At 41.6% G+C, this 14,522-nt stretch overlaps 1 protein-coding gene across 1 annotated transcript in view; it reads right to left on the bottom strand.

Annotated features, from left to right (window-relative positions):
- The window catches only part of SH3BP5 (SH3 domain binding protein 5), a 51,234-nt gene extending 37,817 nt beyond the window's left edge, over nucleotides 1–13,417 (bottom strand). Inside the window, exons 1-3 of the mRNA XM_054638709.2 lie at nucleotides 13,248–13,417; nucleotides 11,023–11,085; nucleotides 820–948 (exon numbers count right to left, since the gene is read on the bottom strand). Coding sequence (XP_054494684.1) covers nucleotides 820–948; nucleotides 11,023–11,085; nucleotides 13,248–13,328 — 273 coding nt within the window. The 5' untranslated portion in view covers nucleotides 13,329–13,417. The remainder of the gene's footprint in view (nucleotides 1–819; nucleotides 949–11,022; nucleotides 11,086–13,247) is intronic.
- Nucleotides 13,418–14,522: the final 1,105 nt, after the last annotated feature.

Genomic DNA, 14,522 nt, shown 5'->3' with positions numbered 1-14,522 from the left:
TCTAGGCAGCTCTTCCTGACTCTTCCTGCCTCAAGAGAAAACAGAAATAGCACCCAGGAACATGCTTCCCTTGGGGAAAAAACCAAAGAGCCTCACCCACCAGCAAGCCCCACCACCACAAACACCAGCAGAAGCACTGCCTAAGCCACCACATGCTCAACTCTCAGCAGCTTCTTTCCTAAAATGAGATGCTGCCTGACATGTCACAAGCTTTCTGACTTTCTCTTCATCCAGCAGGTCACACTCTTCCCTCCCCACCTCATGCCTCCCTGAGCTCCACAGGCCTATCAGTAATCAAGCAGTAGTTAGGGCATGGGAAGTAAGGCCCTGATGACAGAGAAAGCCAAGCTCAGCTTGTCCCCAAACCAAAACACTTTAGAGACACATTTAGCACATTCCTACTTCAGCACAACCCAATCAGCACCAAACCCTGCCCCATTCCAGCCTTTTTCCCTGCAGCTTCCAGCTGCAGCCATTTAGCTGCTGAGCATTTTGCTCTAAGAAGAAAAAACATACACACAATGTCTACACTGTATTTTCAAATAAGTACTGATAGGAGAGAGCTCTGAAAGGCCATTTATTAGGAGAGAAGAGAGCTACTCTTTTTGCTATTGTGTCTGCTGTAGCTGTTCTGGGTTTGAAGGGCATGTGCAGCTGTGGCTGTGAAGAAATCCATTTTGCCATTGATTCCCATGGCTGACATGCAACTGAAGACGTAGCCCAGTGTCAGCCAAGTGCATGTGCCTAGGATGTTATTAATAGCAGGAAAGCAACACCATCAGTGTGTGCCCTCCAGCTTATAAGGCAGAAAGCTCTTACCTGCCTGGCCACCCTCCGAGCTTCCCAGTAAGGTTTAGAGTCTTCTACAGCTTTTCCAATCTTCTTGACCAGCTCATCCAGTTTTACTGTGGCCTCGACCAGCACAGAGCGGAACTTCTGGCGTGCATCCTTCAAAACGTTGCAGGAAGGAAAGAAAGGACAAAGGCAGATTAGAGCTTTAAAAATTATTTCTACCTGTTTGTTCTACCTTCAGGTTCCTCTTTAGATTCACACAGGAGTTGATGCATTCAGAACAATTACTGGCATTTGGATTAAGGCAGAATTTTTCAGCAGGGATCCCTGGAATCCAGAGCCAAATCCTAAAGCCGGCATCCTGGACACCAAATCTTTATCTTTCAGTGACAGCTTTTACATAAAGCCTACAACAGCCTGTTCTAGATGTTACCTCTGGCAGGGTTTCTCAGAGAGGAATTGTTTGTAAATTACTCACTCTGTGAGGAGGCAAACAGCAGTGTAACAAACTCTGAGAGGGACTTCAATGGCAAAGACATCTCACATACATAACGCTAGAATGGTGCCAGCAGCAGGCCAAACCCCCACAGCAGGCTGGCACATCAGCTGGAACTGGCACAGAAAACCCATCTTTTCAGCTGTGGTTTCTATCAATGAGAAGGGCACCTACATTCCACTTCACTGCTAATATTTTCTATATTTAAAAAACCCAGCCAATTCCAAACAGGATGAGTCGTGCTCCTTACATGATCAGCTAAAGTAATTAAAATATTTTCTCTGCTCCACTGAAATTTCCACACATGTAAGCAAAGTGATTCTGATTTCAATCTCAGAATCCACTACAGACTCTAAATATATGAAATTATTGCAGATTGATGCAAATTCAGGCTGGGACCTGGCCCAGGATTTAAGGAGATGAAGAGGAAGGGCCATGTGAGCTCTCAACAAGGCTTGTAACTCTAATTAGAGTGCAACATTTATGCAGGCTGCTGGAGTGACATGTTGATAATCAGGAAGCAGCTGGCTTCAAGAAGTGCCCTAATTCAGGAGGGTTTTGTCATTATTGTTGACGATTTCTGGAATGCAAAACTGCTTATTCACTGGAAGATTTAAAATACATTGCAAGCTGCCACTATACTCTCAGAAGTGGAAAAAAAAAAGCAACAATATATCAGTTTTTGCAGAAAAAGCAATATACTTCCGTAAAAGCTTCTTTGCTTCCTTTTTAGTGTTATGTAAAACCTGAACCAGCATCAGCATTATCTTAGTCTGGGCCAAATAGCTTTGGATTCTCAAGGTACTCCAATTTATTCTAAGGAATTATTTAAATGGGTAACAAGGTCAAAAATGGAGAATTAAATGGACATTAATGTATTATTTCATTAACTCAAATCCAGTCAATAATCTCATTTCTCAGTGAAAGTCTGAAATGTATCATTTAAACAATATTTATTGAGTCAATGATTTTCTCAGTGAGAAGAATTTGAATATTTCCAATTAAGTTACTGGACCATACATGGTTCACTGCTCAAAATGAGTTTCATAAGTAACTGAAAAAAGACTCCAAGCATGATGACTATATTGCAAGAAAAATAATAAGTACTGAAGTATATTTAACAAAGAGAAAAATTCTTTGCAGGTGTAGGAACAGAATTAAAAGCTCATTTCTAAATGAATGAGCCAGAAGATTTCTTTTGACTCTCTTTGTGAAAGCTGCCTTTAAGGATATTAGTTAGGCAAAATAGTTTAAGTAAAAAAAATCCCTATGCAGTGATTCATCCAAAAGTTTAGTTCCCATGTTTGTAAGATCACTTGGAACAAAGAAACCATCACTACAAATCTGTGCTTGGAAACCTACCCTAAATTTACTCATGTAATAATTATACACAGTCTTATCCCATAGGAAAAAGATGACTAGTCCCCACTTGGAGTTTAAAAATACAAAACAAAAGAAAACAAAGGACACTAAGAACAAAGCAGTCAAATTAACAGCAACTTCTGTACCCATTCATCTCCCTTTAACTCTGAAGCATATACAAATTACTGAACTCCAAGTGCTCCTCTAACTGGTGCCTGAAGCACAGGTCTTACAAACGGTGAAACAGACATTTGCCCATGAGCAAACTCCACTCCACAAAGTGGTTAGTTACACAGAATAGGAAGCTTCAGCTGAAGAACACACTGGTGTGAAATCCCAGTTTATCATTTTCCTCCAAAGATGACTGGTTCTTCTTTTAAGGCTTACTTTAGGTCTGACCACCTCATTCTTGCAGCGAAGAACCATAATGAAAACCAAAACACCCCGGAACCTTGTATCACCCATCACAACTTATTTTAGTGACATTTATTCTCAGGCTCCTGGCTGCCAGGAACACAAGCCTGCAGGCTCCAACGCCTTCTGCACGACAGAACAAGCAGATGCTCAATTCTCTGCTGGTATTAGTTCCCACCAAAGGTTTCCAGCCATCCCCTTCAGACCCAGCAGCAGGATGCCGAGGTCTCTGAGGCGGGATGCCAAACCCACGCTCTCTGCAGCCCTACCGACACCACTTTAGCACTCCACCAGCCCCAACTACACTACAAAAGCAAACCATCCCACCCTGTGTGTGTGCTCCTGTGGGAACCCAGGGCCTTCCCACCACCCAGCCTCCTCAACCAAACTGACCCAGCTCTCCTGGCCGTGTCTCTGACCTGGGAGCTACAGCAGCCCCTCCTGAGAGCAGGGTCACAGCTGCCTCCTGCACACCCAGCCACGCTCCTGGTCCAGGGTGTGGGCCCTGCCACGTGCTGGCAGAGCACCTGCAAAAGACATTCACGCCTGGGACAGCACAGAACTCCCCTGGCAGGTAACCCTGGGGAAGTCTGAGTGAGAACTACAGGTGCAGCAGTTATTTTATGCTTCATGTGAAAATGGGGAGGTCAGAAGCACCAAGGCAATTGCACCAGCCAGCAGGACTGGGCTTGCACTTACTCCTTATGGGACATGAGAAGCACATCTGTTGCTCACGGAAATGAATGGGCCTATGCTCAAGGCAGTAACTTGGGAATTGATTTAATTCACTACTTTTTATGTCTGGCTTCCCATGTTACTGTCAATGAGACACTTCAACCCACATGTGAAGTGGTTCAAAGCTATAAATCCTCTTAACATCATTTTCTGTAAGGATACTCACATCAAGAACTTAGAGGCTCAGAACAGCACATCACTGCAGCTCATTTGTGGTCCCCAGCACAGGGTAAGTCCTACATCCATGTTAGAAAGACAACCACAACGTTTTCAGGCTACTTATCAAACCCTCTGGTGTGACTTGCCCCTCCAAACAAGTGTTACTATTTAACTGCTGAACTCTTGCTTCATTTAGACCTTTATCTTGCACACACAGATAACAGAGAAAGGAAAATATGTCAATTCCTGCTACTTGCTGTCGTGAGCAAAACCAAGACAGTGCAGCATATGCCATAGAAATTTTCAAGCACAGTCCTCAATCTCCAGTTTCTGTATTTCAGTTTCTTGAAAGATAACTCATTCCAGCAGAAATGCTATTCATTGATAACAGCAGCCTTAGGTAACATGTGAGTCACACTCACCATTTCTGGGTGAGTTTTATGTTTTGGGGTTTTTTTCTTTTTTAAAAACACATTTTGTTTTTTTTCATCACTGCACTGAATGCATACACAGACTCTAACAGAAGCAATGCAACTGACACCAGACATCTCAAACACCCTGACATTTTTAAAGTGTGTTTTTCCCCTCTACTCATTCCTAATCTTATGTGATCATTTTTAAGAACACCTTGCTTCTGATTTCAGAAATAGAAAGGTGACATTGAAAATGTTAGCCAGTCAGCTTTCAATGTTTTTTTCCCCTCCTATTTGCTCAAATGAGATGATGATAAACCTTTTACAAGCTGGACAAAAGCCGATTAAGGCATTTATCCTCAATGTGTGTTGCAAGGTAAAAAAAAAAAAAAGTAGCAGGAGAAGCTTCTTACTTAAATTACAGCCTTAACAAGTAGACTCTCACTAGCTAGGTGTTTGTCATACACACATTATAGCAGGCAGAGCACTTAGTGTAGCACGTGGACAGCTGCAGTTTACATTTCAACATCTTGCTCTATGGCTGCAAGAGCTCCATGCTCATCAGCTTTCTTTCTGGAAATCCTTAGCACTTTTCTTTCAAAAGAGATTTCACTAGCACTGTCTTAAGGAGCATGCCAGACCTCTACCCCATATATGGTTTTGCTGCAATAGTTCATTATTAAAAGCAGACTTTGTTTTGCTGCTGGGCAGCTTTTTGATACTGCACCAGAAAGAGGGACCACACTTAAGGACAGGTCATCCTTACAGCAGCATTTTGAAGATCCATTCTCAAATGTGGGGAAAAAACTGAAAAACTAAAATACAATTTTCAACCTGTACTGCACCTGTCAGAGGAAAAAAGCATGCCTGTTTTCCTCACTCATGAGTGATGGTGATGAGCTGGTGTTAGATGCCAGATGACAAGTAAATAACTATTTCTGCCCATCAAACGAAACATGTATTTTCAAACAATTTTATTTTTAAAATGAGCTTTACATATCAACCATGTCTGAATCATCCTAGTACCAAGCACATCTAAATTTCATTTACAAAGGTTGTCTCGTGACTGTTCTGCCTGTCTGGTGTGCAAAACCTCTGGCAAGCATGGGAGGTGCATGGAAATGGAATTGCTGGCTGAGAGACAGCCTTCATCTATTGCCAAGAGGCTGACAAGATCCATACCCATCTCCTCTGCTACAGAGACCTACCAGCTGCAAAAGCTCATCTCCAAGCTAAACCAGCATCAGCATCATACATCCACACCAAACACATGCACAAGGTGTGCTCAGAAACCCACCTTCAAGCATCAAACCAGTTAAAGACACTTTAAATGTCTCTTTGGTACCTGAGCAGTTCAAGTAAGCCAGACTGGCAACCAAATCTTAAAAACAAAGTGCAAGGAAGAGGAAAAGTAGTATCTCCATTTTTAAGGGATAAGAAAAGCCTTCCATTTGGTTTTTTTTAGGCAGCTTCTAATTTGCCATCTAAGAACAATTAAAAAATCAGTACCTGAATGTTGCTCTAACCTCCTGCTTGCAGACAGTTACAAACTGAGACTACTAATACTTTTTACTACAAATGTTTTTAATTCTCTTAGAAGGAGAGAGAAGAAAGCAGGCATGGAAGGGTACTGGGTGCTCCTCCCAAAGCAAGATTTCTCCACCTAACCCTTCCTCTTTCAGGCTGGAAACCCATCTGTACGTCAAGAACATGAATCAAGTAAAGCCCTTTGACTCACTTGGTTGACAAAATCTTTCCAGAGCCACAGCAGAGGAAGAAGCCTTCCTTTACTCATCCTTGGATGAAAGCAGAAGGCAAAACAACAAGGAATTCACACACAGGAGCCATTTCCTATGGAAGCAAGTAGATCATAAAGAAATGTGGAAAGATTTGTCCTGATAGTGCTGGACAAATCCATCACACATGTACATCCTCCTCCCAAAGCCAGCAGGAACACCAGGCAGTGAGCTGCTTTGCCTTTATCTCTGCATTCTTTTGTGGACACTGGAAAATGCTGCACAGGGATACTGATAAGGTGGCAGATGTTTCCACAGATAGATGTTTCCTCAAGCCAAGCAGGCATGCTCGGAATGAGATTCCAGACACTGAGAGGTCATTTTTCTAAAATCTGAAAGATAGAGGATTTTTTTTTATCTGCTTACATGTTTTATGTGTAACAGGGAAAACAGCTCAAGTTTTTTTCCTAAAACCAAGTATTTTAGTGAAGAAGTAAGAAGCAATTCTAAGTAACTGGTGAATATCTGCCTGCCAGTGGGAAGTAGAGAATTAATTCCTTGTTTTGCTTTGCTTGTGTGTGCAGCTTTTGCTTTACTTAACTGCCTTTATCTCAACCCATGGGTTTTCTCACGTCTACTCTTCTAGTTCTCTCTCCTGCCCCACAGGCAGGGAGGGAGCAAGGGGCTGTGTCATGCTTAGCAGCCAGCTGAGGTTAAACCATGACAAAAACTCCTTCCCCTTCTGAGAGGGGCTCAAATGCTGACAAGACTCACCAGTAAAAGAGCACCACAGCTACCCCTTCCCTTATATCCAACAACAACCCAGGGTGACCTTTATGATAAGCCCAGGACTAAAAGTAACACAAAGTGTAGCAGATCAGGACTAGAAGATCCAGGCAAGCACACAAGAAGGATTCTAGCCAGGCCCTCTGATAAGGGCATGGCTGAAAGCAGCACTGTTCAGCTCCAGTTTTCCTGTGCAGTATCTCCCATGAACAAACACTGGCAAGCTTGTAGCTCCAGCAACACAAAAAACTCTCTCTAACAAAAACCACATTTGGGATAGCTGGGATTCCAGTGGTAACTTTAATGGTATGTGCTGCATTTCCCCTCCCCACAAGGCTGCCAGAGGGTCCTCGGGTTAATTTGTTACAGCTGAGTTGTACTTTCAGTGCCAGTCCAAGCCCTCTGTGAGCTGGCTGGACAGACAAATCCTGCACATTTGTTAAGGACATTCAAGCTCCTGATGCGAGTTCAGATGGAGATGCACTTCCAATAAACAGGAAAAAACCTCCTGCATTTGGCCAAAACACACTTGTATCTCGCCTGCAAGACACTTCCCCCAGCCCTTCACAGACACTTCAAACATAAACAGGGACATTAGCGAAGCCAAGTGTTAAATCCCTCAGAGAACCCTTATCACCCTTCTGCTGTGTCAGTAATGCTCAGTGTTGCACTTAGGATGAGCAGCATTATGGATTTTAAATCAAGTCTAATCAAAGATTCATTAACAGGCAATACATTAACGCAACATCTAACTACGAGCCACTCGGTGCCCTTCAGCAGCTCTGCAGCTCCTGAACAGGCAGTGAGTGTCAGCAGGTCAGGGTGTTTCTTCAGGGCTTAATAGGATAGGTCAAAAGAGCAAAAAATGAGTAATTCTTCCAAGTGAAAGAATATATGCATCCAATTTCAATGTATCTGTTCAAGTCATGCCATGCATGTATATCCAGTGCTCTCACAGGCGGTATGGGTGCAGAACTTATTTTAAAAGATTAAAAAAACCCAGGCTGTTCAACTTAAAAACAGGTCATATAGCAGTTTCAGTGCAGAACTTAAAGAAGTGGCAGGCTGGTCAACTCAAAACAGAATTCCCCATTTTATCACCTCTGTAAGCAGTAGACATCAGTATTTTCTACATTGCTCAAACAAGGACATTCCTGTGGCTACACCAGGCCAGGCCAGTGCAGCCTCAAAATCCTAGAAGCCTCCACTGAATTCAGCCCCATAACATTTTCCACTGGGTAACACAGCATTATTACTTCCATTCTGCAGATGCAGACCTGAGGCACAGCAAGAACAGAAACATGGGTTTAGAAAGATTTAACAGCTTTTTTTTCCAGTTAATGGGAACTGGAGACAGCCAGCATTCTCATTTAGAGCAACTCATGCAAAGCTACATACAGGAAGTCCAGAAAAGTCTTGCAGAATTCAGATGCCATAAGGTTACCCTTCCTGCTTATCAGACGGTACATCAAGTCACAAAAACATGGGTGTCTTTTTCTGAACTTCCTTCAAAGAAATGTACCTTCTACTCAAACACTCCCATTGCTTTTCCAGATTATTCTGGGAAAAAAATCAACAGTGGGAATCTATGGACCACAAAGTAACATTACAGGAAGCTGGTCGTCAGCAACTTGTGCTCTAAATAATGTAATGATACATCTATGTTCCCATTAAAGATATTGGAAAGATAAAGAAAATTATACTAGCAAAACAGGATAAATATAACTCCATTGTCTGGTTAAAAAACACCCACACACATCTTTCTTCCAATGAAATATAGCAGGAACACCACAAACTAGGAAGGGGCAGCAAGAGGGACCCAAAGCAGCTAATAAGAGGCAAAAGTGCAAATCTTCAAAGGGAAACTCAGCATGGCTCTCCCAGAAGCCCACATTTTCAACAGCATTCATGGATTTTGGAAGCCTTTGAAGCAGAATGATCCCAATTCCAAACTCCTCCTTCCAAACTTTCCTATAAGGCTGCTTGGCACATCTTTCTTTTCTTGTGCTGAGTATGAATGCAGAGATTTTCTGCTAACCATAAGTGTTGGGTGTGGTGGGATTTTTTATTCCTTTACCCTAAAAAGGTTTTAAGTCCATTTAAAATGCATTTATCAACCTGTATATAAATTAAGCCTTGCTTACATCATCCAACTGCATTTATCGATGATATTTAAGCAGATAAATGTAATGAAAATCTTTACAGATTAAAAATTATGCAGTTGCATGATACCACAAACTGGCATCCATCCAATAATAGGATTTTTGGATGAAGAACAAAGAGGAAACATTCAAGAAAGCATCCTCTTGGTGGTATTTCACCTTAATTCCATCAAAAACTGCTTACAGTAGGTACTACAGACAGATCTGCAGTAAACACTTAATGGCAAAGTGCAGAGAATGATTATATGATTTTCTACCTATCTAACACCTGCTATTTACCAGGCTGAGTAAGCAACAATGTAAGACCAAGCTAATGTGGAAATTCTGCTCCTTTATTTACAGTTATATTTCCAGGAGCCTTTCAGCCTCTACAGCTCAGCATGTGCCACACACACAGTAGCTACAAATCTGCAGGCTCCACAAACACTTGATCACATGAATAATTTTAATCAAGCAGCAAAATCCCATCTTAAAGTCACTGGGATTTATTTCATGAGGATGCCTTTGCATTATTATTACTATTCCATCTGCTTCATAATATGTCCTCAGTGCAAGGTTATGACAAAATTAATGAAATCCAGGCAACTATCCATAACACCATCTTTCAATTTCAGTACCTCAGCATGCAATAAGGAGACTGAAAAGATACGTATGATAATTTTTTCCAATATATCTATATAAAGATTCCTGAAGTCCATTTAATTGCCACTGTTGCAGACTAGAATACTGATTTTTAAAGTTCACTCATAAAATTTAAATCATGCTAGTGACACTGAACAGTTCTCACAGCAAAAGTACTGTTTCATTATGCATAGCAAATAGTTCCCCATTTAACTAAGCTTATTAACCAATGAATTCATAATCTACACACCACAATGACAGAATATGCAAACAAGTGGGGATAAGAAAAAAGCTACAAGACAAGGCTTGTCCAAAGATCATAACTCCATTTTCTGTTCAGTGCTTTCAGTGGATACTCCAGTATTTTAAAATTCTACCAAGAACCACCCCATGCTTGAGGTATCCATCTCATGAAAAGACATACAAGAGGAAAAAAATTAAAAAGAAACAAACAAACAAACCATACTTTGATATTTTGAAGGTACAGACAGAAATGTACAGATGTACTTTTATAGTATGTTCCTCACTGCAATATCAGAATGTTTTAATACAGTATTCAAGACATTGTAATGATATCAAAATTATTTAGAATGTAAAGTCATATTTTTATGCCAGTTTTTCTTTAGCAGCATGTTTATCCTATATTTTCATTGTGTTTATCTTCTTTGTTTTGCAAACAAAAGAAAATTCAGACACACACACAAGATAGTTCGTTTTGGTTCACTATTAAATCAATAATGCTGATCCTTCCAGAATAACTACCAAGTAGATGAAGCTCAGATTTGGGGATTTAGAAACAAGTTCTTCAGAACTTGCTTTAGATTCTTAAGTATCCCTGAAAATCTCTCTGTATAACCAGGAAGTCTTATTTTCCAACTTTCCTTCATCACCTTCCTTGCTCAGGAAGTGATGACAAAAAAGGCAAAGATAACAATCTAAAAAAACCCCAAAGAGCCACCAAAGAGAAGATCCTGGCAGACAGCTGTACGGCAAAAACCTCTTAACCAAATAACTTTCCCTGTCTATAATCAACAAATGCAAAACAGTGACTCGTAAAAATAAAACTTGTCTAAGCTTAGTGTCAAAACCTAAAAATAGGTTCTGGCAGTGGTTGTGTGTGAGGTTCTCCACACAGGGTTTTTACACTGTCAACATACCTCTACCTTTTCCCTTTCTATTTAGCTGTTAGGTCAATTCATACCTTTAAAAACATCATCACCAGACTCTTGCTGCAAAATTACGATTCAGGATGCACAAATTCAGAAGGCAACCTACTCAAAAACACTGTACTTTTGTTCACAAAATCCAACATGCACAAAAGGAAAATGCAAGGATAGATTCTGTACCTCCAGCTCCGTCTCTCTGCGATTGATATCATCTGTAGATTGATTCAATTTTTCTAGCTCCCCCTAGAAGGAAAGAAAGTCAGATACATAGTAAGAAATCAGGGAAAAAAACATGTCTGAGAAGGCTCATTCAGCATCCCCACTGAAAGCTCACAAGGGCTGCAGCTAATGAATTTAGTGAAAAGAGGAAACCTTGAGGTGCCCAGCTTAACTTTGCCACTGGTCTTCTACTTTGCTACTTAAAAGAAAAAATAATCAGAGAAGCTCTATAGTTTTATGTACAGGCAACACCTTTCCTTTTCTGGTTACTTCTTCATTATTGCAAATAAACACAAGGTACAGTAAGCTCTGTCTCATTAATCAATATAGTCAATATCAGCGAGGTACTTGACAGACAGACACGCCCACCCCAGAAGATTAGCAAAGTTTGTACTATCACAGGAGACACGCAGTGAAAGGACAGAGCTGATAAGAAACACATCTTGCTGCATGAGAAGTATTTTAGTTTGGATTTTGGCAAACCATTTCTTAACCCAAGTCCAGTCCATGGGACATACAATTATGTTAACATAATTTGCCTTCCTGACAACATTTTGATCCCTTAACAGCAGAAACAAAGGTGTTAAATCCCTTGAATAAATATGTAGTAGAAGTGGCATTGGCATGAATGAAGTTACTGTAAAAATAAAGCTCATTCTTACTGACTTTCTTGCCTCAAAAAGCAACCCTCAGGAGGAGATGTGATAGCTTTCTTTATCTGGGCAACATGATTATAAGATTTTTAACAGGAGTGTTCTCCAATTAAAACATTATTTAATTGTCAACCAATGTAACAGAACACGCCTGGAAATGTTTTGCTGTACAAACCAAACGTTGTAAATTGATTGTCACTTGAGCAGCTTCCCACTGGACTACAAGAATGATTCTGGTTACAACCAGAAAGGAATTCATTACAACAGTTTAGCTCTCTTATCCTCAGCGGTCAGATTTCATTTCCTAGTCCTAGGACTTGGAAAACACCTACTTGGGTATCCATGTTGTCTGAAACAAACACTCATCCAAAAATTACCTAATTGTCTCTTACTGTAAGGCTCAAAACCTCATGGCTCTCACGGAAGCAGACACAGCAGCTTGTTTTTCAAACCAAACAAAAAACTGAACAAAACCAATTGTTTTGCCAACAGTTCACAAATCGTATATGTGGAAACGAGTAGCAAGCTGAAGAACCTAAGGCCAAAATTAGACCAATAGATGCCAGCCAAGCTCAGCCTCTTAAAATCAGGGCAGTACCAGGTTAGCTTTTGACTGAGGGCCTCGCTCTGTGTAACCATGTTTTGGGAATTTTGCAATGGCTCTGCACAGCCCTGGAAAACAAAATGCTCACGATGGAGAAAAGAATGACAATTACAGCGAGCAGGGACCTACGCCAAGGATCCTCTCAGCATTGTACACACGTGTTATATTCATTCATGACAAACAGTACCAGCAATGCTGGAGGCAAAAGCCATAAATCTGCAGAGACCTAAAAATACATTTCATTTCGGGGACCACAGCGTGCTGCAAGTTTGCACTGTGCTATTGGTCGAGACACGATTTTGGGGAGAAAAGCTTTGTTAGAAACCATGCAAGAATAAAAACCATTGCAGAAGGCATTCACTGAGAGGAAGCACCATATTCCACTAAAGCTCCTTTTTACAAGAAACAAAAAAATACGGATAAAAATAATGAGACAAAATTTAAACCCCACATTTTCCCGCATTTATGAATTTCTAAGCACCAGCCCCGCTCCACGAGCAAGGTCACGCTGTCATGCTCAAAACTAAAAAGGGGAGGGGGGGATTTCAGCAGCAGGAGGAGGAGAAGGAGGGACGCCCAAAAGAGCCGGGCGCGGAGCGATGCCCGGGGTAACAAAGGGCTGGGGCGCTCCGGGGGCGCTTCCCCGCTCCCGGCGGGCGCCGAGACACCCGGGGGAAAAAAAATAAAAAAAAAAATATATATATATACGCACATATGTGTGTATGTATTGACGTATGCGTGAGCATATGTATGTGTATATATATATATGTATATATATGTATGTATGCACATACGCAGCAAAAGCAATGAAATAAAAGGCAACCATTATTACATACATTACATTACATTGCTTCATACAGCCATAACACGCATATTGAAACGAACTTAAGGAAACGCAGCCGCCCCTCGGCAGGCAGGCAGGCCCTCACCTGGATGCGGGGATCCACCTCCTCGTCCTCGGGCCGCGCTGGTTCCTCGGCGGGGCGGCCCCGCCGGCCCCCCGGCTCCATGGCGGCTCCCGCTCCCTCAGCCGCTGCCGGCGCCTCCCGCTCCCGCTGCCGCCGCTGCTCCCGGCCCGGCCCGGCCCGGCCCCGCCTCCGGGGGAACCCCTCCCTCCCCACAGCGCCCCCGTCTCTTTGTGCCTTCGCAGCGCAGCCGGGAAAGCAGCGCCAAATTGCGGGGTTTCCTTTTTTTTTCCCCCTTCTTTTTCTTTTTTTTCCTTTTAACGCTGCCTCACGCCCCGTTTTTTTCTGGCCTGCTAATTCCTGGGTCCCCCCCGCAAGGGCGCTGCGTGAAAGCAGGATGAGTAGTTCCAGGTGCAGGGAAACGCTAAGGACACCTTGCTGGCTTTTTTAATTTATTTTTTTTTCCGCTCCTCCTTCTTTTCTTCTTTCTTCTTTTTCAAGCTCTGCTGGAGGCTGACATGCCCATGGAGAGAAAGAAAAAAATTTAAAAGGGAGAAAGGGAAAAGAGAAAAATACTAACGGCACTTTCAACAAGCTTGAAAATTCAAATGAACCCCAGATTTCTATTGTGTGGCAGCTAAGCGGGCAACTATTGTACCTACTGCATGCAGTAGAAAAAGACATACTGAAGACACATCCTTTTGTTGTCAGTAAAAAGGAACTTTGTACAAGAAATATGTACGTGCATGGCCCATGTCTAGCAGTGCACTTCAGATTAGTGTCTCCCTAATCATAGGGGTGGATAACAAGTAATTTTGAACAAATGAGGAATATATTTCCACCTTTGAAGTATCACTATTAACTTAACCCCATTTTTTTTGTTTGAAAAATTATCAAAAGATAGTAAAAAAAAATTCAAAGTTTAGATGTAGTGAAGAAAGGAGCATCCTTTGTGAGACTGAAGGTGAAAAAGAATCTCATATCTCTTTATAAGATAGAAATAAGAGGGAGGTAAAATAAGAAGAGAAAAATTAACATTGCTAAAGTAACTAAGGTTAAAAAGGAGGCAAAAGAAAAGCAGTCAAGCTCTTCCAAATGCTATAAAGCAACCAAGGGGAAAAAAACAAAATATGGGAAGAGAGTGACATAAACATTTGAAAATAGTATAAACATGCAAAGTGACACCAACAAACTAAAATAATCAAGGAACAGAGGAGGTGTTGCAAAAACGCAGATGGGTTGTTTGCAACATCTTCACTGCTCACAGCAGAAAAAAATCATGTTAAGGGGGGGAGAAAA

The sequence above is a fragment of the Agelaius phoeniceus genome, chromosome 1, assembly GCF_051311805.1.
Source record: "Agelaius phoeniceus isolate bAgePho1 chromosome 1, bAgePho1.hap1, whole genome shotgun sequence".
NCBI lineage: Eukaryota > Metazoa > Chordata > Aves > Passeriformes > Icteridae > Agelaius > Agelaius phoeniceus.
The sequence above is the reverse complement of the archived record's forward strand: the minus strand, read 5'-3'. Positions and strand labels throughout refer to the sequence as shown.